At 44.8% G+C, this 25,306-nt stretch overlaps 2 protein-coding genes across 2 annotated transcripts in view; both read left to right on the top strand.

Annotated features, from left to right (window-relative positions):
• The first annotated feature begins 7,106 nt into the window (after positions 1-7,106).
• The window catches only part of LOC113121947 (tripartite motif-containing protein 72-like), a 30,983-nt gene continuing 12,783 nt past the window's right edge, over positions 7,107-25,306 (top strand). Inside the window, exon 1 of the mRNA XM_026292839.1 lies at positions 7,107-7,127. The gene's annotated coding sequence lies outside the window, so the exon portion shown is untranslated. The remainder of the gene's footprint in view (positions 7,128-25,306) is intronic.
• On the top strand, positions 7,363-20,851 carry LOC113121449 (protein NLRC3-like). The gene is made up of 14 exons (XM_026291964.1): positions 7,363-7,439; positions 7,752-7,792; positions 10,801-12,589; positions 13,131-13,304; positions 14,306-14,482; positions 14,912-15,088; positions 16,030-16,079; positions 16,692-16,771; positions 17,126-17,181; positions 17,315-17,529; positions 17,889-18,160; positions 19,053-19,166; positions 19,253-19,391; positions 19,843-20,851. The coding sequence occupies exons 1-14, from the start codon at positions 7,372-7,374 to the stop codon at positions 20,148-20,150; spliced, it is 3,660 nt and encodes a 1,219-aa protein (XP_026147749.1). The 5' UTR covers positions 7,363-7,371; the 3' UTR covers positions 20,151-20,851.

Below are 25,306 nucleotides of genomic sequence, written 5' to 3'. Positions count from 1 at the left end.
ACTTCCTCTTGATCATTTTTACAGAGACCCAGTCTCCTGGATTCACTCCAGAGTCTGGTTCAGGCTCAGGACCCTCCTGTTGTGCATTAATCACAGATACAACATTTTTATTATTCAACATTTTTGCCATATAATCGGCAATGGTCTCAGTCATGTGAGCACCCTCCTTAATGAATGGTTTTAACTCAGGAAGATGATAACACTGCAGTAAGATGTTTAATTACCTGGTTTACAAAATGTTTACCATTATCACAATAGATTTTCTCTGGAATTCCAAATCTGGGAATAATAGTAGTAGCTTTGGCTACTGTTAGTGCATCAGGATGCTTTGCTGGAAACACTTCAGTCCATTTGGTTAATGCATCAATGATCACTAAACGGTATTTCTTTCCCTCACAGTTATTTAGTTCAATAAAATCCATGCAGATATGTTGAAAAGGATATTCAGGTAGTGGAAACTTTCCACTATTTCTTGTCACGATCTGTCCTTGTGGATTATTTTTTGCACATATTTCACATTGTTGACAAAATTTTTTAGAGTAGTTTGTAAAGCCTTATGTTGTAAACACTTTGTTTACTAGTCTTACCATCCCTCCTGCTGACGTATGCACATTAGCATGCGTCAGAACAGCTGCATATCTAAATAAACTTCTAGGTAACACTACTTTGTTATCCTTACATCTCCAAATATTGTTGTCATCTATTTTAGTCTTTTCTTATCCATAAGTCTGTTTCATTTTGAAGTGCACTATTCTGCATGTCTTTAAGTGTCTGCTCATCAGGATGTTCAACTATAACTGTAGCTTGTAAAGGCAGTGGTTTCTGTGCTACTGATTTAGCAACTTCGTCAGCTTTACAATTACCAAAAGAAATCATGTCTAGTCCTCACATTTATGTCACACTTACAATTAGTAACCTCTTTAGGCAGCTGCACAGCATCTAACAGCTGGAAAAGTCTTTGTGTGTGATGGTCTTACCAAATGATGTGATCATTCCTCTGTTCTTCCACTGCTGAGCAAACACATGTACAGTTGAAAATCCATAATTGTTATCAGTGTAGATATGAACTACTTCTCCTTTTCCTAATATAGAAGTTTCTGTTAAGGTAATAAGTCTCACTGCCTGCAATGATAAATGAGATGGTAGTGATTCAGCTTTAAAACATCTTTAAGGGTTACAACAGTATCACCTGTAGAATTAGATCAATCTGATTTCTGGTTTTTTTACAAGATCCATCTACAAACATTGTCATTTCAGCATCTTTATAAGGTGTGTCAGTTTGGTCAACCCTGGGCAACACTCTATTCTCAGTTTCAGCAATACAGTCATGGCCCAACATCCTCAGCTATAGGCATTAATGTAGCAGGATTAAAGGTTGTACATCGTTCAATTGTGAAGTGTGGCTGTGAAAGCAATGTAGTCATGAGGATAAATGTCTAGCTGGTGACATGTATGCTATCTTGTTTTGCAACAACAGGACAGAGACTGCATGTGGAACCTTTAGTGTCAGAGGATGGAACAACATGATGTTTGCTGAAGCTTGGACTGTCATGGAGGCTGCAATAACAGCTTGAATACACACAGGCATTGCTATTGGATCCAATTGGGCAGAATAATAAGCAATAGGCCTGTTTTGTCAGCACTGAAGTCATGTGACCATTTTTACAATCAACAGTTTGCATAAAACAGTTTTCATAGTTAGGCAGTCCTAAAATAGAGCTGCTGCTCAGGGTCTTTTTAAGACCATCAAAGGCTTTTTCTGCAATTTCAGTCATTTTAAGTTGCCATAGATGTGTCATAAATCAATTTCAATAATGGACAAAACAACTCTGAATAGTTTGGTATCCATGCTCTGCAGAAGTTTGTCATACCTAAGAAAAACATCATCTGTCTTTTAGGTTGTAGTTTTGGTGCTTTAAGTATAGCTTCTTTTCTGTCTGAGTCTAGAGCTCTCCCTTGCTGTGAAAGGTCATGACCTAGGTATCTAACTTTTTTTTTTTACAACTAGTTTGCTCTTACTCACTCTGTGTCTCTGTTCTGCTAGAAACTTAAGCAGAGCTATGGTGTTTGTTTTGCATTGTTCTTGTGTTTCAGAGCATATCAAAATTTAATTTACATACAAATACGTATTTGACTTCTGGCAGGGGGTGAAAACTTAGCTAAGTTAGCAGACATTACTTGGGAAAAGATAATAGGAGACTCACAATAACCCTGTGGAATCCGCGTCCAAGTTCATCTTTTTCCCGAAAACTCAAATGCAAATCAGAATTATCATTGTTTGTCAACTTCAATAGAGAAAAATGCATTTGCCACATCAATGACAGTGAACCACTTTGAGCTGGGCTTGACGTCATTCAGCAGGGTGTGTGGGTCTGGTACCAGTGGAGCTCTAGGTATCTCTGATAATTCCTGCTTTTAGTAATGAGTCAAATACTGGTTTAATTCCTTCAGCAGCCTCAGGTTTTAGTGGATATTGTCTTTAAAAGGGCCTGAAGGTAGCTTTTGGTGTTATTTTAACTGGTTCTACTCCTTTGATTTTCCCTACATCTGCTGCTCCTGTAGACCATAAATATGAGGGAACTTCCTTTAATTGATCTTCTTCCTCTGTTGTTACAGTGAACACTTCTACTCATTCTTTTACACTTAGATGTTTAGCTTTTGTTGTGATTGTACACCAGTTCAGTCTTCTGCTATAAGTGTCTACAGTGTGGTTGTAGAAAACATGAGGGTCACCTGGAACTGGCTCCCAGGCGGTCCCCACCTCTTCAGCCCTGGTTACAAATGCTCCTAAATCTTTCCACTCAGAAGTTGAAGGTTTAGCAAGTGAAATGTGTGGGCTCACCCACAATTTGAACAGTTTCTCTTCCTAAGGTTGTAGTCTGCGTGCTGCTCCTACATGTTTTACTAAAATGTGTTCTTTTGTAGTCAGTCTGAGTTTGTCTGGTGGATTACTAAGAACTGACCTACAAGCTCCTGTGTCACACAGGAATTTTATTTTAACTCCTTGCACCAACAATGTCACTTTAGGTTTTTCTTCATAAAGCATGAGTTCAGTTACTCCTTCTAAGCTCAAAATGTTAGCTTTAGCTTCAGTCTGATGTGTCTCGTATCTCTTTATTCTGTTCAGTGTGTGTATTTTGCATCTGACCTTTTTCGCTGTCTAGTCATGCAGAGTAGCCTGCTCCTCCCTCCTGGTGTTCAGGGCGTGTCTTTCTCTGTGGGCAGCTCTTGGCCCAGTATCCTGCTTTTCCACAGACGTAGCAGTAGTCATGATCAACCAACTGCTGTCTGCCAGGTCTCCGGCCACGACCTCGTCCCCACCCCCTGCCCCGGCCATCAAGCCATAGCTTGTCTCCCTGAAAATAACACTCAGAAACCATTTCATTATCATAGTTAGTGAAAAACATTTCAGCTGTTTTTCTAACTTTCTTTTGTGATTTTTCTCTTTGTTGGAGAACAGTGGCCATATGCACAGCATAATTCTTCCTCTCTGTTAGGACACAATGTTGCCAACCAATCTGATGCTTTCGAATAAAACCTGAAATGTCAGGTTGGAACCCATTAAAGAAGGCATTTCTTAACTGCTGCGCATACAGCCCATCCCCCTTTTCTGCAGCACTTTCACGTACCAATACTCCACTGTGTGTTAAACATCTTTTAGTCTGTTAAAATCAGTCAGCAGTCCCTCACTATCTTCAGCATAAGGAGGTTGAGGCTGAGGCACGGGATAAGAAGGAGCTGTGGGAGGAAATATTGCTCCACCGACAGCACCCTCCTCTCCCTGGGCGTACGGAGGCAGCTGAGCCGGTGGTGGATTATTAGGATGAGGAGGTGGTCTACAGCATGACATTGTTTGTTCATCCGTAAATTCAACAGTTTGCCCTAAATACAATGTTGGTGAAGAGGCTTTTACCTGTTTTTCTATTTGCTTCTGTCTCTTTTCTCCTTCCTTTCTCTCTCTCCCTCTCTGTCTACTCTAACTTTCTTTAACCACTTTAAACTTTAACCATATCTTCTGCTGCAAACAGCCCTTCTTTTCTCTGATCCTTCTGATTTCCCTTATTCTTACTTTTTATGTCCTTCACTCACTTTCTACAGCCTTCACAGTTTAACTTCCCCAAAAACCATATTTATTTTTCCATTTTTCTAGTTTTTCTATATTTTTTTTAGGATCCTTTTGATGCATCAATTTTGAGTGTCACCGGTGACTAGTTCTTCTAATTTAGTGTTCTTATTACCCATTTTATTATTTTATTTTATTTTCTTATATATTCAGTTACTATTTGTTTTTACTCACTGCTATTTATTATTATAATTATTGTAGGCCTACACTTATTATTTTAACAGGCTCCTTACCCCCCCCTTTTTTGTTTTTTAAATTTTTTTAATTACTGTTATTGTTTAGTTACTGATCTGATTGGAGGAGATGGAGCAGCTGTTTAACTCTCTTAATGTCACATTAATCATCTCTATGTTTTTATATTCTTTCCATGGTACCAATATTCTGTTTTGTTATGCTCAAAAGCACTATCGACGCGCACCGGGGCTCCTTTTTGTTCCGGGTCCCCCACAGACCACGGGGTAGTTTACTTTGGGTCTCCCACAGACCACGGGTTCATCCCGAGTTTCTGATTTCCCGAAAGCCCTGCTCGGTTTTACCCGAACATGTTTGACCCAGTGTCCCGTAGGCCACACAAGTTTCGGTTTTGTTTGAATTTCAGCACTCAAGTCAAGTCAATGATATTTTTAGTCAGTGATCCGTTTTGTAATCACCAACCCCTCAGCCCGATATGAGACCGCAATTCCCTGAGACTCTACTCAGCTTGCGTGACCCGAAGGACCCAGGACCACCCGGGGCTCCCAGAGAACCAGAAACTTCCAGGGACACCACACCGGTTTTGTTCGGGCTCTAATTCCCTGAGACTCCACTCAGGGGACGGTTTTGTTCGAATCTCACAGATTCCCTGAGACTCCACTCAGGTGACGGTTTTGTTCGAATTAGACCCACTGAGGCTCCACTCAGTTTAACCAAATTAAAATTCTCTTACCTTACAGGAGTCCGTCTCTGGTCTCTCCTTTAAAGTTCAATTGCGTCACTCCTCTCCCCTCAGAGCAGATCCTAGCCTCTCAATGCTCCAAACCGTTCCCTTATGGGACCGGGGCGGAGGGCTTTCAGTCAGGAGTCTTAAGACTCCCCCGTGCACGGTTTTTAGGTCAAAACCTGGAAGGAAGAGGAGATATTGCAATCCCGGACGAGCCCCCAAGTTGTTAGGTAAATTCTTTAACAAATAGACTAAGAGGACGAACTTCGGTAAGATTATATAGAAGTTTTACTTGCAAGGAGTAACAGTCAAACAGCACCTTGGTACAGCATGAGGATCACTGGCCCTTAGCTGGGCAGCACATCATTTTAATACTATGATACAAACAGTCATGTGATAGAAGAAGAAAGAGGAGGCAGTTTCCCATGAAACTGCAAAACATCTGGGTTTCGATACTAAGTGTCTTATCAGAAAGTGAAGGTCAGAACAGACTGACCTTAGGAAGAGGCAAGAGGTAACAGGCCCTACTCAACAGTGTTTTTGACTTACATTAAAGTAAAGCAGATTAATAAACTTGAGGGTAACATTTTAATTTCTCTAACAGGCATCATAATATTGTGAAGAAGAGAAATATTTCTTATTTCTTCATCATCTTTGTCAGACCCTGAATCCCTGTTTTGGTCTGTGGTTGCACTTCCCCACCTCTTTGTGTTTTTGTCTAATAGTCTTATTGTTTTCTGGATGTGAGAGTTTTCCAGACTTTGCCTGATAATTTTACAGCGTAAATGATGAGTTTCATGTTTCAAAGGTGGAGATATTTTGGGTGCAGTTTACCAGAGGGATCATGACTCAGAAAGTGAAACCCTGAAAACTGATCCTGATGCCGTCAGTCCCACATCCACTATCAGACTTTAGTTCTACTTAAGTCCACAAAACAGCCACAAAACGCCAATTTCTACCAAATCTTTTACTCTGGTCAAGACATAGATTTGCACTTGGCACTTTAACATCAGCTCTTTAAAACCACCTTAGGCTGTCTGTGTGTGAAGAGGGACTGGTCCAGAACTGGTCCTGTGACTGAACTCAGACCCTGAGACTGTTTGTAAGTGAGTCAGCGACTGTTTCTTCCTTTTTTACAGCCACAGTTCGACTGTGATTGTGCTTGTTTGTTAAAGAGCTGCTGACAGTTGCAGATCCATCTCAGCGAGCTCAGAATAAAACCCATCCAGAGTTAGGAGTCACTGGCTCGGCACAGCCAGGCATTTTAGAGCTTGTAGCTTAGTACGACCAAAATTGTGTATGAAGAAAGAAAAAAATTGTGTTTTTAAATCGTCCTCTTGTTTAAAGAGCTTTGATTCATAAATGTCATGAAAATATATTTAGGCCGCCATGTTGGTATGGGGAAGCCTCCTAATGCCTGTGTGTGTATGAAGGCAGGAGGTGAATCCACAATGAAAACCATCAGAACTGAATTTATAGCTACAAATGTCTGGATGGACCAGGAGACCTGGTTCCAGTCCCAATGTGGATTTTCCTCCCCAACACTTCAGACTTGGTGGACTGGAACACTAATATTTGTGTAGGATGATATTTCAGATACAGGCCCAATTCTCTGAGGAATGATTCCAAAGATCCATCATCTTTGGTTCTTTCTGCTCTGGAAACTGGCTGCCATAAGACCAGTGTCTGTCTCGTAGAAACCAGGAAGGAATGAAAACTGGAATTCCAGCAAACAGTGAAGGATAAAGATGTTATGCTAAGGGAAGCTAACTGTCAGGTGGAGCTGCCTGTGTTTGTTTACATCTACAAATTGTATCTTTATGAAATGGGACTAAAATGTGTCGGTCTGTGCTTATGGGGGGCGGAGAATCCAGAAAGGTGGTGCTGGAAATAACAGGACACTTCACTTTAGCAGAAGACAAGCTGTGAGCAACTCTGCGAACTTCCTGTGATGTTGTTGACTTCCTGTTTGTGTTGCAGAGCGTCCACTCACTGCCACATGTGAAGAAGGGCAAAGTGTGAAGTCAGACTTCATTTTAAAGTCCACAGAGAAAAATAAGGAGGAAACAGGAAGTGGGAAGCAGGGTGAGTGTTAATATGACACCTGCACATATTGATCCATCTCATTGATGAATGTTGGGATTGAGTCTGGTTTAGACTTTCCTGATGTCACAGTCACACTGTGTCTCCGGGATGGTTCCACCAAACTAATATCCAATCAATAAGAAGCTGCGCTGTTGCAGGGGGACAGCTGACTGGGTTTGTTAGGACAGATCAGTGTCTCCAGGATCCAGCTGTCTGTATATGAAGAGTGACTACCTGTCTGTATATGAAGAGTGACTACTCCAAAGGAATACCTCCAGACTTCAGTCCTGAACCTGGACCCTCAGACCCACTGTAAGAGCCAGTTTCTACTGTAAACTGAAGATGGTTCAGATCTTAGACTGATTTGAAGGCCTCAGGTAGATACCAGGGATCAGAGTCCTAAAACTCTGTTCACACAAAGACAGGAATCTGCAAACACACTGTGTTCAACAGGTTTCTAAAGTGTAGTACTGAGTGTAGACCCCCAGTCCAGAGTCCTCCTACAGCTGGAGGTTCTACAGGCGACTGCATGTGTCCAACTACAGACCTAGATGGACTCATGCAGGTCCACAAAACACAAATGACAACCTGTGACCTTTGACTTCTACACAAATGTCTTCACAGAGAGAAGAAGAGTGGAATTTCTGTGGAGGAGCTCCGGTCCTGTCAGAGCAGCACTGTCCAAAGTAAGACTGTCCATCTGTCTGCTGATGTCCTGGTCTCTTAAAACATCATTGGTTTCACCTGTTGTCTATTGGTTATCCTTTTCACTTGTGTTTAATCACCTTGTGTTCTCCCTATTTATTCCTCCCTCTTTCCTTTGTTCCCCGCCGAAGCATTAGTTGTTGTAGTTGGTGAAATATTAAGTGTCGATGAGGGAGTGTGTCTGTGACGACTGTCTCACCCGGTCTTTCTTAGTCCCGACCCTCTTACCCGGTCTTTGGAGCTTAACGTCTCACCCGGTTCTCCTTTCCTCCAGCACCTCACCAGCTCATGACAGAATGCTTCGGCCAGCTAAGGACCCAGCGGACACTGTAAGAGAGGATCGACTGATCTCCGGGTTATTGCAGTCTTTGTTACCCTTTGTTACGCCCTTTGTTACTGGGACATTTTCGGATTCTGCTCGATACTAACCCGGAGCTTCACTTACCCGTCCAGCTTTATGGCAAGCGAGAGGGCAGACCAGATGCTCACCCACGTAGCCACCGTTCAAGCGGTGATGGAGGAGTGCCTGGACCTGCTGATTCCCAACAAGGGGGCCTGGGAATTGTGTAGCTCTCTCGCTCTGTTCCAGGTTCCTTTACCACCATCCCCGGCTCCGCAGTCGCCGATGGCGGTGGAGGGGCGCGTCGTTTGGCAGGAGCTGAAGTCTCCGCCCTGAGCTCCATGGGACCTCGCTCCCATCCCAGCTGGCAGCGTGCCCACTACATGGTGACGGCGACGCGGTAGGGGGTCAGTTCCATCTCCCGCTGTGGGGCCCGAGTGTTTCCTCTCCCAACCAAAGTTTCCCGAGCTGCTGCAGCACCACCCTGAACCCCAGTGTGCCGACGGCAGCGTCCCCGCTGAGGTTCCGCTCATGATCCTAGACCCTCAGTGCACCAATGACAGCATCCCCGCTGAGGTCCCGCCTAGGACCCTGTAACCTCAGTGCGCCAACGTGGCCGTCCCCACTGAGGTTCAACACCAGCAGCTGGAGGAACCGCTGGACCAGTTCCCTCGACGACGACGGAGTCACCGTCGACCGAAGAGGCTCTCCCCAGCACTGCCTTCTGAACCTCAGTGCACTGACGTCTACATCTCCGCTGAGGTTCCATCCTGGATCGCCGAGCCACAGTGCGCCGATGATAGCGTCCCCGCTGAGGTTTCTTCCAGGATCCTGTACCCTCAGTGCGCCGACGACAGCGTCCCCACTGAGGTTCAGTTCAGGATTTCAGAACCTCAGTGTGCCAACTCTCACGTCTCCGCTGAGGTTCCCCTCCAGCTACACGGACCTCAGTGCGCCGACATCCACGTCCCTGCTGAGGTTCTATCCCTGATCCCCGAGCCTCAGTGTGCCGACGATGACGTCCCTGCTGAGGTCCCCTTCTCTTCTCCGACCAGCTTTCCGCCTACGTTCCTGGCCAGCCTTTCCCCAGAACCTCCTGAGAAGTGGGAGAAGACGCCGCAGCCACCGAAGCTTCCCAAGCCACGGGAACTGACGCCGCCGCCACAGGAGCCTCCCGAGCCGCAGCAGCAGACGCCAGAGTTTCCAGCACTGCCGTCCCCACAAGATCCACAGCTGCCTGAACCCCCAGTGCCACCTCACCACTCATCACCTCCAGCGCCTCCACAAGTTCCGGAGCTGTCCATGCCACCGGAAATGCCAGAGCCGCCAGAGTGACCCGCACCATCAGAGCCACTGGAATGGCCAGAGCCACCAGAGTGGCCAGAGCTGCCAGAGTGGCCCGCACCACCAGATCCCTCTGAACCATCACTGTGCCCACAGCGCAGGTCAAGTCTGCCAGAGCTTCCAGAGTTCCTGGGACTGTCTGAGTTCCTCCGCTCACCTGAGCCCTTCCAGACACCAGGTTCTCCAGAGTCCCCACAACCACCTGAATTCCCAGGGCTGTCAAGGTATCTCCAGCCACCACTGTTACCAGCCGAGGCCACAGAGATCCACGGCCCACAGCCACTGGAATCAGAGCCTTCACAGCCGTCTCGCCTGCCAGCACCTTCACAGCCGTCTCGCCTGCCAGATCCTTCAAAGCCGTAGCGGGAGCTACCAGAGTCTCCTGAGCCGCCGCAGCCGCTGTCGCTACCAGAGTCTCCTGAGCGCCACAGCCGCCGTCACTACCGGAGTCTCTCGAGCCGCCGCAGCCTCCATCTCTACCACTCTTTTGAGCCGCCGCAGCCGCCGTCTCTACCAGAGTCTCTTGAGCCGCCGCGGCCGCCATCATTACCACTGCTGCCGCAGTTCCCAAAGCAGCAGCAACAGCAGCAGCCGACGCGGCAGCCACCAGAGTTTCCTGAGCTGCCGCAGCCGCCGCCACTACCAGAGTTTCCTGAGCTGCCGCAGTCCCCGCAGGCGCTACCAGAGTTTCCTGAGCCGCCGCAGACACTACCAGAGTTTCCTGAGCCGCCGCAGACGCCGCCGCTACCAGAGTTTCCTGAGCCGCCGCAGCTGCAACCAGAATTTCCAGAACCACCACCGCCGCAGCTGCATCTACCAGAGTTTCCAGACCCGCCGCCGCATCAGTGGCAGCTACCAGAGTTTCCAGAACCGCGGCAGCTACCAGGGTATCCGGAGCCACAGCCACAAGGGCCGTCCGGACCACAGTCTACACAGTTGCCGCAGAGGCCGTCCTCCGGAGTGATGTCGGACCCACGCCCGCTGGCGAAGCCTCCTGCCATGACAGCTTCGGACCCACGCTTACCTGTGGGTCAGTCCCCAAGACCGGCCTAAGACTTTCTTTCGCCTCAGGACCTGAAACTCTGCCCTCCTCTTTTGGACTTAGACTCGCCCCCCTGTTGTTTAGCCCTGGAAGTCCCAGGAGGAATAAAGCTTGTTCTGCAATTGGGTCCTACCGCCTCTCCTTTCGTCCAGCACCTCACCAGCTCATGACAATTAGAAACATCACAAAAACCTTTTCTGTCAGATTCTTTCTCTAGTCTCACAGTGTTTCTTGTCTTCCAGTGGACTCTGGTCTGCAGGAGGTTTTAGATCAACATAAGACCGGTCTGAGGACCAGATGTGAACGTGTGACTGAAGGACCTGATCCATCAGGAAGTGGAACCCTCCTCAACAGGATCTACACTGAGCTCTACATCACAGAGGGACTGAGTGAAGAAGTTAATACCCAACATGAGGTCAGGCAGCTGGAGACCACTTCCAAGATGGAGACCCTCCATGACACTCCAATCAAGTGCCACGAGATCTTTAAAGCTTCCCCTGACCAGCAGAGACCCATCAGAGTGGTTCTGACCAACGGCGTCGCTGGTGTTGGAAAAACCTTCTCAGTGCAGAAGTTCAGTCTGGACTGGGCAGAGGGCTCAGAAAACCAAGACGTCAGTCTGCTGGTCCTGATTTCGTTCAGGGAGCTGAACCTGATCAAAGATGAACAGATCAGTCTTCTCAGGCTGCTCCATGTTTTCCATCCAACATTACAGAAGGTCACAGCAGAGCAGCTGGCTGTCTGTAAAGTTCTGTTCATTTTTGACGGCCTGGATGAAAGCAGACTTTCACTGGATTTCAATAACAGGAAGGTGGTGTCTGATGTCACACAGGATGCCTCAGTCAACGAGCTGCTGATAAACCTCATCCAGGGGAATCTGCTTCCTTCTGCTCTGGTCTGGATAACTTCTCGACCTGCGGCGGCCAATCGGATCCCTCCCACGTGCATGGACAGGCTGACAGAAGTCCGAGGCTTCACTGACGCCCAGAAGGATGAGTACTTCAGGAGGAAGTCCAGGGATGAAGAGCTGTCCAGCAGAATCATCTCACACATCAAGGCATCCAGGAGCCTCCACATCATGTGTCAAATCCCAGTCTTCTGCTGGATCACTGCTACAGTTCTGGAGCACATGTTGATCACAGAGCAGAGAAGAGAGCTGCCCAAAACCCTGACTGACCTGTACTCACACTTTCTGCTGGTTCAGACACACAGGAAGAAGCACAAGTACCATGAGGGACATAAGACAAGTCCACGGCAGCTGACGGAGGCTGACAAGGATGTTCTTCTGAAGCTGGGGAGGCTGGCGTTTGAACATCTGGAGGAAGGAAACATCATGTTCTACCAAGAAGACCTGGAGCAGTGTGGTCTGGATGTCCCAGAGGCATCGGTGTACTCAGGAATCTGTACAGAGATCTTCAAAAGAGAGAATGTGATCTTCCAGAAATCAGTCTACTGTTTTGTTCATCTGAGTGTTCAGGAGTTTCTGGCTGCGGTCTACATGGTCCACTGTTACTCCAGAAAGAAAAAAGTACTGAAGAAGTTCCTGAAGAAAAAGTGCCGAAGGTTATCTCTGGATGACTTTCTGTTGGGAGCCATGGAGAAATCCCTGGAAAGTAAAAGTGGCCACCTGGACCTGTTTGTCCGCTTCCTTCATGGCCTCTCTCTGGAGTCCAACCAGAGAGTCTTAGGAGGCCTTCTGGGTCAGACAGAGACCAGTCCAGAAACCATCCAGAGAGCCATCAACAACCTGAAGGAGATAAACAGAGATGATATCTCTCCTGACAGAAGCATCAACATCTTCCACTGTCTGATGGAGCTGAACGACCACTCAGTCCATCAGGAGATCCAAAACTTCCTGAAGTCAGGGAACAGATCAGGGAAGAGACTCTCTGAGATCCAGTGCTCAGCTCTGGCCTACATGCTGCAGATGTCAGAGGAGGTTCTGGATGAGTTGGACCTGAAGAAGTACAACACATCAGACCAGGGACGACGGAGACTGATTCCAGCTGTGAGGACCTGCAGAAAGGCTAAGTAAGTCCAGATGTGATCATCACCATAATGTTACTCTTGTTTATTGTGATAATGGCAGCAGCTGGATTTTGTCCGTGATGTTCTTGAGCTGTTCCAAATGGTGTCACTCCAAAAGCTGCAGATATTGCTGTTTTTTTCTATCTGTCCAGTGAATGAACACAGTTCTTCTTTTTCTTTCCAATGGTTTTACCATGGGACACATTTTTCTTCTGTTTCTCCTCACACACTGATGTTTTTCTGCCACATGTGAACAAATGTCCAACATTGGAATAAACAGGGACAGGCCTGTTGTGGAAGTTCCAAAGGAACTCAGTTTTCTCTGCTTCGTGTCCAAGATGAAAGCAGAACAAAGATGAAGCGTTTGCAGTGTGACAGAGAGTGAGAAGAATTCTTATTTCATGTCCAACCCACTGAGAGAAGATCAGCTGAACCACTGATGTGAAGACACAACAGGACATGTCCCTGTTTGACATCAAGTGATTCAACTCAAAACAGAATCTCTGTCATAATAACAGCTTTTCTAATATATGTGTCCTCACAGACTTTCTCAGTGTGGACTCTCAGAGATTCACTGTGAAGTCGTGGCCTCAGCTCTGAAGTCCAACCCCTCCCATCTGACAGAACTGGACCTGTGGTACAACAACCTACAGGATTCAGCAGTGCAGCAGCTGTGTGGTGGACTGCAGAGTCCACACTGTAGATTGGAGACTCTGAGGTCAGTTCACTGACTGTTACTATTGTAGATCTTAGATGTTGAATCCACAACTAAAGCTCCTGTGAATGTTTGGTTGTTCCATTCAGTGTTTTCATTGTTCTTCTATTCTCAGCAAACTAAGAATGATTCCTTCAGTTTCACTTCATTTCACTGAGCTGTCTTCAATAATGTGTGTTCACTCATATTGAATAGTCATATTAATAATGATGTGTTTCTTTCTATAGAAGCTTTGAAGAACAGAGTGTCCCAAAAATGTCATCTGTCAGGAAGTTGAGTAGTTTTTGTTCCTGAACTGAAGCCAGCAGCTTCTGGTCCTGACACTGTCCACCCAGTTTGTTCCCTAATCCAAATCTCATTGTGAACAAATCCACAGTGTCTCTATAAAGTTGATCCCATAGAAATTAAAGCACATGTGGAGCACAGAGACACACAGATGAACTCATGTGTCCAGGTGGTTGAGCTGTGTTTAGTGTCTGAGCTGCTGCTGCGGCTGCTGCTGCTGCTGCTTTACCTCTGTGCAGTGCTGAGGCTGCAGCCAATAAAGCCAGAGAATAACTTGCAGAGAGGGAAGAGACAGGAGACAGGAGAGCCTGGGGGAGCTTTCTTGGCTCAGATAAAATAAGGAGGAACAATTCAATGCATTGTTTTGCTGCACTTTGGAACTGTGTCAACAAACTTTAAACAGGAAACTTTAAAGCTGCACAGTGACAGTATGAGCCATCAACTAGATTGATTCTGCTGTTGGCTGGAAAGCAGCTTCTCTTCCCATGTGCTGACAGTAATATAATGATATTGTCAGACTATTATTACTATTATTCTGACTGTTCTCATATTATTCTTCTCATTGTTATCATTCTACATTTCCCTTCAGGGATTAATCAAGTTGATCTCATCTCATTATTCTAATGAAAAGAAGAAGAATTGTCATCATCATTATCACCATCCTCATTGTCATCAACATCAGTGTTACATTGGATCTCCTTCTTTGCTTCTTTATTCAGGTTGTGGAACTGCAGTTTGTCAGAGACCAGCTGTGGTTATCTGGTCTCAGCTCTGAAGTCTAACCCCTCCCATCTGAGACACCTGGACCTGAGCTTTAACAAGAACCTGCAGGATCCAGGAGTGCAGCAGCTGTGTGGTGGACTGCAGAGTCCAGACTGTAGACTGGAGACTCTGAGGTCAGACCCCATGTTTAGGTTGTGTGCTGAGATGAATGTGATGTGAAAGTTGTGCTGACACTAAACTGCAGACATGAGGCTGATATTAGACTGATCCACACTGAGGATCTTCATGGGAAAGGCTGTTTTCCCTCTCAGAGAAATGTGGCTGCACAACATGAGTTTGTATAGATGGAGCCACAGATGGAGCTGGCAGAGTTTCAGAGCTGAAGTCACTCCGTCTTTATTGAAGCAGCAGTATGTTGGCATTCATATTAATGACAGCTCTTTGTCCCTTTTTGGATGGGACTGCTTTGAACCTGCATCCTGTTGGCTTCAGCTGTTTGGAGTTTCCACTTTCTAAACTTCTACTTTCTAAACCTTCTTCAGCTCTGAACACATTCTGAAACATTCAACACTTTCAAGCAGGAACTTTGGTTCTTTATTCAGGTTGAAGAACTGCAGTTTGTCAGAGACCAGCTGTGGTTATCTGGTCTCAGCTCTGAAGTCCAACCCCTCCCATCTGAGAGAACTGGACCTGAGTGGAAACAAGAACCTGAAGGATCCAGATGTGCAGCAGCTGTGTGATCTTGTCCAGAATCCAGACTGTAGCCTGCACACTCTGAGGTCAGTAGAGGGCTGGATTCAGTCCACGGTGCTTTCAGCAAGATTGGACTAAACCCTGTCAGTATCAAAGCAAAGATCCAGGATTTCCTGTGAAGCTCCAACTTTCTCAGTGAAGCTGTGAGAGGAGAACAGGGACAGGCTTCAGGATTGGACAGAAAGACAGAGAGAGAGACAACAGACAGCCAATCAGTTCAGCCAGAAGCTTGTTGTAATCATGTGTTTGAGTTGATGTGAAGACGACTGTTGCTGATAAGTCAGTGAGTCAGGAACAAAAACAGTCTTTTATCCAGATCAATGTCAGGCAGCTGAGGTTGAGCTTAATTCCTGCATTTCAATCCAACAAACACTGGTTCACTTTGGCCTGGTCGGTCACCATGGAAAATGGGTTGATCAATATATTCGTCTATAGCTAACTTGCACTGAAGCAGGATCAGTTTAATGTCTCACATGAGAATTTATCAGTAGCCAATCAACAAAGTGGAAAAACTCCAGTCAGTCTTCAAACAGGATCCCAGTCTGAACCAAATCCTGGTTCTCCTTAAAGTCACAGTGAAGACCAGCAGTGGGCTGAGTCATAGGTTCTGTCAGAGGTCATGTGGGCTCTGAATCAGCAAATCAGGTCAGTTTAAGGTTTGTGATCATTTCAGTTCAGTCTGATCTAATTCTAGCAGTGAACAGTTTAATCCATAATGTGAAGGAATGAATCCAAACTACAGCCTGTGATGAACTGAGGAGAAATCTGATGGGATTGTCAGCAGTGACAGAACACACACTTTGCAGATCCATGATGTGTGGTGGTGCAGTGTATTGTCTGGAGCTAGTTGAGGGTTTGATGACTCCTTGTATGTGGACGCCTGCTGAGAGAAGGAGAAAATAAAAATGAGGAAAAGAGAATCTGATTATTTATTTACTCACCTTCTAACTGAGGTTTGTTCCAACAGGTTTGGCTTCGATGTGAAAACAGTGACTCAATCTTCCAAAGACAAATCCTGTGAGTAACATTGAAACATTGTCTTCATCTAATTTTTAAAGTCTGATTTTACAAAGTGGTCTTGAAATGAAGTTGGCAGATATTTGGAACAATCAGGCAGCACGTTGGATTAGTGGCTCGCGGTGGCTGTAAATACTTATGAACGTGATATTTTTCATTGTTTTATTTTTAATACATTTACAAAGATTTCAAACAAACTTCTTTCACGTCGTCATTCTGGGATATTGTTTTGATGAAAATCATGACTTGGATCCATTTTGGAATAAGGCTGGAACATAACAACGTGGAAAAAGTGAAGCGCTGTGAAAACTTTCCAGATGTTCTGTAAGTTAGAAGATATTTGGAACATCTGGCTGCAGCTACAAACAGCCTGCATGTCCATATTACAGACCAAGCTGTAAACGTTGGAACAGCTGTCAGACTGTACAGATGTTTACAGATGTTTTCCACATAAGTTCTAGAGAAAATACGAAGCTGAAGACGACACAGAGGCAGATGTTCTGACACCTGTGATCAGGTTGATATTCAGCCAGTAGAAAACCAGGAGCTTTGAGCTGCTCCTGTTGGACTCTGATGAAGATACTAAGTCTTCCTGGTGTCTTCTTCCATCAGGTGTCCCTGATGTCAAACTGGATCCAAACACAGCAGAGACAAAACCCGATGTGTGTGAGGACGGCACAGAGCCGCTGATGGTGAGAATAAAACCTTGTTGCTGTCTGCAGGTTTTGATGGAGACTCTCTGCCACCCCAGGGTTTCTGCTGTGCTGGACTGTGTCCACAGTGTGGACTGAACTCCTGTCCTGGTCTTCATGTGTTTGTGACCTCTGCAAACATATTTCCAGCTGTTGGTCTTCATCTCATGTTTGTAGCAGCAGCTGCCTTCTCCTCTTTAGAACTTAGTCTTTTACACTTTCAGGAATATTAAACGTAGTATCTTCCATCATAGTGGACTGAATGGACAGTCTGCTGAAACCTTTTTACAGGGGTTTAGTTCAAGTCTTCAGTATCTGTGAATAACACATCTGATGTTTTGTTCTGAATTCCAGCCTCCATCAAGCTTCACACCTGAACTGCAAACTGGGCCTGGATGTGTCTCCTACAGGTGATGACAGAATAAAAAGACTTAACCCTGTTTACCTGCTGTCACTGTTGTATTTCTCAGCACAACTTGTCCATGTTAAAACATGTGGTTCATCAGACCTGCTGCCCTCATTCAGCTCTTCTGTGGCCTACAGGTTCTGGTGTCCTGGTCCAGGTGCATTCCAGTGTACTGAGACTGGACTGGTGTTTGTTGTGGCTCAGGAGGCGGAGCTACTGTACAGAACCATCCAGTGGGATGAACGGCTCCTCCAACCAGGTGGTAAAGTGGCTGCAGGACCCCTGTTCAGTATCCAGTGTCCAGAGGATGCTGTTGGTCAGCTCCACCTCCCACACTGTGAAACAAAGGAAGGTACAGGCTGAAGCTTTCATGCCAGCAACAGTCGTAGTGAACCACATCCACCCCAGCAGCAGTATTTGTACTGATGCTCCTAATTCATGTAATGCATCTATGGTGCTGTTACTGTGAGATTTCTAAAGTTCCAAAGGACAGAAATCTATGGAAGGAGACTTGAGACCATAAGAACTGAACAGAAATGAGGACAGGACTGTTCAGTTCTTATGGTCTCAAGTCTCATTCCCTAGAAAACAATGAAACACACTGAAACACAGGTTCAGGATTTCAGGGACTAAGAGTAAAAATCTCAAATTAGCAGTAACACTGTCCTGTTGTCAGTAAAGATGATGTTTAATGGTTCTGTGCTGTCTCAGCTCTGTTCTCTAAAGGCCTGCTGTCTGTCGTCCACATCACTGATGAAGGGTTGAGCGTTCTCGAGCCGCTGGAGATCACAGACACTCATGTGATTGTCAAAGTCCCTCATCTCTCTGCCTTTGGCCTGGTCAAGGGTCTGTGGAATAGGCTTTGGAACAACACGTCACCAGTTAGTGGCCAAGTTTTGCTGTTCTGCCAACCACTGCCCGAAAGAACCCAGAAACAAAACCTCAATGTGTTTCTCCTGCCAAGCAACATCCCTCTGAAGGAGGTAAAGGTTTCTGAGATGTTAGTGCTTCACTTGTAGACCAGACTTTCTCTATTTTCTGTTCTTTCTTTCCCTGTTTCTGTCTTCTCTCTTTCACGTCAGTCAGCAGACTGAGGGCACTTTCTGTCAAACCAGTCAGATTCTAGAAGTCAATCATCCAATACAGTCAAACTTTGAAATTTATTCCCCTTATGGTCCATACGAAACATGAGGCATAAAACAATAAGCAAGAGTTTTTACCTACGTTTTGTTCGTTCTCTGGCTTCCAAAGCTCCTGTCGCTCTCCCCTCATTGTGAGATCACCATAGCGCTAAGACTCAGCCATCTGGTCTCTTGTCTCCTTTCACCTACCTGACCCTTCCAATCTGCTGCCCACTCTCCAGCTCACTCAGTCGTCCAGCTGCCAGCAACTTCCTGGTTTTCTGTCAGTCCCTGCTGGACTGAGTCTCCTGTCAGAATTGTGTTGTCCATCTGTCTGCCTGAATCCTGAGTCCACCTGTCTCTGATCATTTCAGCCTGAATCCTGAGTCCACCTGTCTCTGATCATTTCAGCCTGAAGATCAAGCCCCAGTCTGATCCTGGTCTCTGTCCTGTTGTCTCACCGTGTTAATGAACCTCCTCACTATCTGACCATCTCTCAGCCTGTTCTGGTTTGGGTCCAACCCTGAGACTAATTGATGCTGACATAGCTTCATGCTATGTGGTTGTTACATATATAAACTGTTACATTATTTCTGAGACCACCCAAGGGTGAAACAGTAAGTGGTCCTAGTAAAAAGAAGACTGAGTCCCTCACAGAGTGTGTAATGAAACAAGGTCAGAGGACCAAGTCTGTGATCAGATCAGACTGGCCTGTTTATCAGCTCTGATAAGTCTTCTGATTTTATGTCTTAAGGTGAGCTCCCAGCACCAAAACTCTCAGAACATTGTGGTCCCTTCCAAATGTAGACTCATCAAGGGCCAAAGCTACAGAGTTGACTGTCAGGAGGCCTCTTTAATACAGCCTGAGGTGAGTATTTGAAATAGTAACTGTGACATGTGACACCTTTCAGGGTACTACTATAAACACACCTTCACTGTGCTTCTGCTTTTCAGACACAAGACTTTGACTTGGACTTTGGACCAAACTACCACCCGACCTTTCAGATCCACCTGCCTATAAACACAACCACAGTGGCCGTAACAGTCCGAGACAACGAAAATACTGTCTGGAATAGCAGTGTTTACCTGACTGGTAAAGTCTTCGTCTACCTGCAGCATCACTCCAGCTGATGGTGACCTCATAGCAAAGTCACTTTAGTCATCACAGCGTCACAGCTTCGATCTGGTTACTTTGACAGTCTGTAAAAAGCATGTTAATGTAGGTAGAACTGGAGCTCCACACTCAGCCAGGTCAGTTCTCAGCAGGAATAAATGTCTGTCTGTACTGGGACCATGTTCTGTAGATGAAACTCATCATCTCCAGCTCTTCTTGTTCCCTTTAGCTCTCTTTAAAACCCCATTAGTAGCAGTATGTAGCAGGTCTGACCTCCTGCCACTGTGTTGTTGATTTTACCCCACAGGCCTCCAGAACATGACACGTATGTTTTCCTCATTCTGACTGACCAGACCTGCACCCCAGTGTAACCTGGTAGAAATGTGTGAGACACAAGTTGATAAAAGTCCTTATCCTGCTTGTTTCTCAGATGCTGCTCCAAGAAATGAAAATCTACAGATGATTCAGAGTCCATCAGCAGAGATCTTATCATCAGTTCGGACCCAGTTTGTTCAAAAAGTGTCAGAACCAGTTCTGAACCAGCTGCTGGACTTTCTTTTGCAGCAGGATGTAATAAATCAGGGAGAAATGGAGTCCGCCAGAGCAGAGACCAGAGCTGACAGGGCTCGAGCTGTGATCGACATGGTGAGAGGAAAAGGAACAGAAGCCAGTTCAGTCCTGATTGATCGTCTCTGTCAATTGGACCGACACCTTTCCAGAACCTTGAACCTGATGTGAAGTAGAGATGTGGCTCAGTGAAATGTCTGACTGTAATATCATGATGGGATCTGGTGTCCTGAACGGAGACAGTTTCTATGAATTCACCTCAAACTCTTATCAAGGTGCTGTTGATCAAAATATGGAAATGTCTTGATTTTTTCTTTTTGCCTTTTTAAACCACTTTTTGTTTCCTTACATTTGAGTGTCCACATCCAGATGTGACAGTGGCCTCACTCTTTGCAGTGACGGTGCAGTGGTCGCTTGCTGCCACTTTTTGGGAAAGGTGCCCCCTTATTCCGTAGGAAACCAAACTTCTTTCTCACAGTTTTTCTAGTTCCAGCCCTGGTTATGGTTTGTTTTGTTCAGAAAGGTGTTGGTAAGCCACGGCTCCTGCTCATTGGTCCAGTCTGAGTCTGCTCACCTCATTTCTATTGAATCTGTTTGGATGTGCTGTCCATTCTCCTCGTCCCACTGCTGAACCAGGAAAACTGGCATGTTGTGTTGCAGCCCCAGGCCTGGAACAAAACAGAGACCAGCCCTGCTCAGTCATGGAAACTGTTGGACATGATCCAATATGTAACCATATACATTCCATAAGCATTCATTGAATCTTATATAATCAGTCTTTTATATTCATTATGTACATAGCCTATATTTCTATTTTCATTATTATGACAGGTTTATTTGGAACTGTTGCTATAATAAACATGTGGTTCAGACTTTGTCGACTGGAGACTTTGATTTCACACATTGGCAGAGAAGAAAAGAGAAGAACAGTGTCTGTGGGGCTTCGACGGCTTCACCCTGGCCGGAGAATTTTCCACCACATTATTGGCATCAGGAACAGGACGGGCTGATGGGACCATGGCGTCTGGACCACCTGCCTGCCGCTCACAGCGACTGGTGATCACCAAACAAAAGGTAAGCAGAGCCATTTGAATCTGCATGTTGCTGAGGACTGGAGACAGGTGAAAGGGTCCTAACCTGTCCTATAAAGAACCTCTAACCTATAGGAGGCCACTAACCTGTAGGAGAACATAAGAACAAAGGAAACACCATGGTGCAGGATGAATAAGAAGGTGAATGAAAGGTCTGTGGAAGGTGCCAATAATCAGTTGGCTTTGGGTTTATATATATATATGTAGACCTGAAGAGCTAATATGGTGGTGGGATAGCAGCTGTCATCAGACCATAACATATTGGTAGAATGTTACTAGACTTTCTGTGGAAACATGAGAGACATTATGTCAAGAAATCCCTTGTTCTAAATAAATATGAATGTGGTGGATTCAGTTTTTTAGATTCTGCCTCTTTAAATAAGACTTTGAAGGTATATTGGTTAAAGCAGTATTTAACAAAGCCTAAGTCATTTTGGAATATTCTACCTAATGTTATTTTCCCTAAGGTTGGAGCGCTTCCTTTTTTGTTGCTATGTAATTCCAATATTGCTAAATTGCCCCTTAAATGATCCAGTGTTCACTAACAAGCTTTTGGCCTGGCATCTGATTTATAAACAGAACTTTGGTCCTCACAGTTATTTGATTTGGAATAATGGTGATATTCTTTAGAAAAGGAAATCCTTGTTTTTTCCAAATTGGATCAATAATAATATTATTCTTGTTTCTCAGTGACTAAACTCTGATGGTTATTTCTATTCTTATTCTGAGTTTTTGTATAAATATAATATTCCTGCCACTCCACGTGAGTTCCCCATTGTAATGGATACTATTCCCAGTGGGGCCATAGCTCTTCTCAAAGGCTGTTAGATCCTGTTTTCTTTGTCAATGATTCATCCCTTTGATTCTGTGATTGGGAAGATTTGTTTTTTTCTCCTTCTTCCGGTCGGAACAAAAGAATGAGACAACTGTTTCAGGCTGAGATAACTTCTCAGTCCTGACCTGACCCCCCTCACTGGGTCAGTCCTGACCTGACCCCCCCTCACTGGATCAGTCCTGACCTGACCCCGCTCACTGGCTCAGTCCTGACCTGACCTCCCTCACTGGATCAGTCCTGACCTGACTCCTCCTCACTGGATCAGTCCTGTCCTGACCCCGCTCACTGGATCAGTCCTGTCCTGTCCTCTGCTGTAGTACTGTGGTGATGAAGTGTCACCCTGTATTTCTCATAACTGACAGGATCCACTAGAGGGCAGCAAAGACCAGAATATGACTGAGAGTCTGTCACTGATGATTGGTCAGTATTCAGAGGGGTCCCACCTTCATAGGGAGGCCACTCAAACTGGATGGACTAGTCTGGTTCTCCCTCCACCTCCCTCAGACACAGTGTTGAGCAGTAACACGTTTCTGTAATTTGATTCTTTTTTAGTAACGGAGTAATTTATCGTGTTCTAATTTCCAAGCCCAGGTCACTTTACGTGTTCTCCAAGTACAATCATTGAGTTTATTTTTGTGAAAGACAAAAAACATAATTGTGCTGTGTCATTGATGTGGGGGGAAGAAAACCTCATCAATAGCTAAAAACTCCACATCCAATTTGTTAAAACACCTAAAGGAAAAACACATCTACTTCTGCTGTGGTGTCCAGTCCTTCACCAGCTAAACCACAGAAGCTGGATTTCTCCCGTCCAACACTGACCGTAAGTGGAGAAGGTCGGAAAAAAAAAACTGTCTGTTCTTCTTTTACACAACTGGCCCTGGAAATCAGCAGGTTACACTGTGGGTCTGAGGGAGAAGGATGTGGTCTTGGTTAAAACTGGGTCACACTGTTTTCAAAATCCGAAGTAGTCCCTAGTTGGACCAAGTGAATGTGTGAGAGCTTTAGTCTGTCTGTGCTCTAGATTTTCTTTCTAGGTGAAATAAGTGAGAAAAAGTCAATAGTGTGTTGGTGTTTCACAGGGATGGACTTTCTCATTGAAGCACACAGTGTAGTGAGGCTGTCATTGGTAGGACAAAGAATTGGGTTTACCAGCCTGGAATAAAGGGATGAGGTTAAGTTAGAGTTTGTCTTGATGCACTTCCAACAGCTTGTGCATCCTAAGTGGACGTCCAAAGCAGAAATACTTGGTTTTTATCTGATGGTTGTTTAGTTTCTGCTCCTAAAAAACAGCAGGTGTAAAAACAGTTGACTCTGTTGGTCCAGACATGAACATAACTCAGCCTCGTATGTGCATATGATGATTACAGGGAGAAGATTCACATATTTATTCACATATCCAATGGGTCAACGCTGCTGCAGGATCATTTCCTTTAGTGTGGGACATGCTTTGTATATGCATTGAATACAGGTTCAGTGTCAGTGCTGACAAGGTGAACACTGTAGATAATTACTTTCAGTTCTTGTTAGAAGTGCTGAAGGTTAAGGTGCATTGGATTTGTCTTAGAAGAAGAACATCCAATGAGAAGGACAGTTGTGTCCATGTGACCATCTGTAACTGCCTGGAGCCTCATTTGAAGAATCTCTGACAATTAAATCAGTGACAAGCATCTGAAACTAGTTGTTGATTAATATACAGGCTGCAGCTCCAGTTCTTCTTTGATGGCACAAATAAAAAACAAATCTCATAGACAGAAAAATATTGGAGTGTATTTTCCAGACTATAAGTGGCAGCAGAATATTAGTGACTTTGAGCTAAAACAGCCTTGTTGAAGAGAAAAGAACATCTAGAAGTCTCTTGGCTGTATAAGTTCCATTTCTAATGATTCTAATTCTAGTCTAAATGAGCCTGTGAAGAACGTGGACTAGACAGAACAACAAGCAGAAGTGCTTGATGAAATTCATTAATCTGTGTCAAAGAACAACTGCACCAACATCAGGGAGAAGGTGAAGCAGCGTCTCCTCCTCCTCTCTCAGGTTGTCTGAATGTCAACACTCAGTCCAAACTGGGTTTCAGCTGCAGACTTTATTAGCTGCACTTTGCAGTCTGCAGTATAGCTCTTTGTTTGGAGCAGCATTTTCACTGCTGTTCCATGAGGAGTCAGAGTTTAATGTCAACATATTGATTGATCTGTATATTCAGATTATCTTCAGTTGAGTCCTGAGTTTATTCTAAAGGTAGTGACTGTGGAAAGTCACAGGACAAGTAAACAAAGTGCCTTCTAGTCTGGAAATGAGGGTATATGAGCATATTTCTCTTGGTCCTCTGCATGGAGCATGAGTACAGCTCCTGCTTTACGTATCACGTGTGCAGTCAGTACTGAGGAATATAGACATTTGTCTTGTCATGATGAGAATGAAGTGAAGTCATTTATCTGTTGTTCAGTTGAAACAGGAAACAGACCATCAAACATATGAGCCAATAATGTTTGTTATACAGGTGAAAAAGAAAACAACAGTGGCCTATGAGCCAAAAGGATTGATAAGTTCTTTCTTGTTTTGGCATCTGTGATGTGTGGAGTCAAGTTCTTCAAGCTGTGCTGAAATACTGTCTATGTGACAACTACTGAAAATCTATCTAGAGAATCTTCTAAAACAATGTGTTTGTATGAAGCAGAAATAAACCAATGCAATGTGTGTTTGATTTGTCAAAGCTCAGGAAGTGGAACATGTTTCAGTCAGTGCTGAGGTTTTTACTTTGTCTCTTTGCTCTTGAAGTTTTGGGAACTGATGTGCAGTGTTTGTTTGGAGCGTCCAGCTTCTTGGTTTCTCATCTATGTGATGTTGATTGGATGAGACGAGGAGAAGTCAGAAGGACTCGTTAGTCACAAGACGTAGCAGTAATGGCTGTTTTGTCTTTTGGTTTTCATCACACTAAGCTTTGCTAAGGCCACAGTCAGATATACAGACGTTTGTTACTTTCCTCTAGTTTTAGGAAATAAATCCATCCTCATCCTCACAATCCTTGTTAACCTCAACAACACTGATATTTCAAAACCTCTGTTATTTCCCATTGTGTCACCAAACACCTTCTGAACTTTCCATCTCTACTTTCCCCCTTTGTCTGAAAACAAAAGTCCAACACAAATGTCAGATTGAAACCAAGAGATTGAACTAGAATGAGTTTCCCCATGGTAGATATGACCAGGGAGTCTAAGATAAGAGCCTCAGTTGAATTCAATTCTATTGCTAATCAGAATCAGTATATTAGTGTTGAACTGATATTAACAATAATATACTGCTGATATTTCCTGTGTGGTACCAAAAGGGCCTGTTCTTATTCATCACATGACTCCTGCTCCTTCACCTACATTATGCACATGATGTTCTAGTTTTTTCCA

This window comes from Mastacembelus armatus, chromosome 20, assembly GCF_900324485.2.
Source record: "Mastacembelus armatus chromosome 20, fMasArm1.2, whole genome shotgun sequence".
Taxonomy (NCBI): domain Eukaryota; kingdom Metazoa; phylum Chordata; class Actinopteri; order Synbranchiformes; family Mastacembelidae; genus Mastacembelus; species Mastacembelus armatus.
The sequence above is the reverse complement of the archived record's forward strand: the minus strand, read 5'-3'. Positions and strand labels throughout refer to the sequence as shown.

Bases quoted from the DNA above. Each gene is read 5' to 3' on its own strand.
- LOC113121449 (XM_026291964.1), top strand. From the start codon at position 7,372: ATGAAGAGTGACTACTCCAAAGGAATACCTCCAGACTTCAGTCCTGAA. The intron at 7,793-10,800 runs GTCAGAGCAGCA...CTTGTCTTCCAG, and splicing joins TGTGGAGGAGCTCCGGTCCT to TGGACTCTGGTCTGCAGGAG. The intron at 18,161-19,052 runs GTAAAGGTTTCT...TTATGTCTTAAG, and splicing joins GCAACATCCCTCTGAAGGAG to GTGAGCTCCCAGCACCAAAA.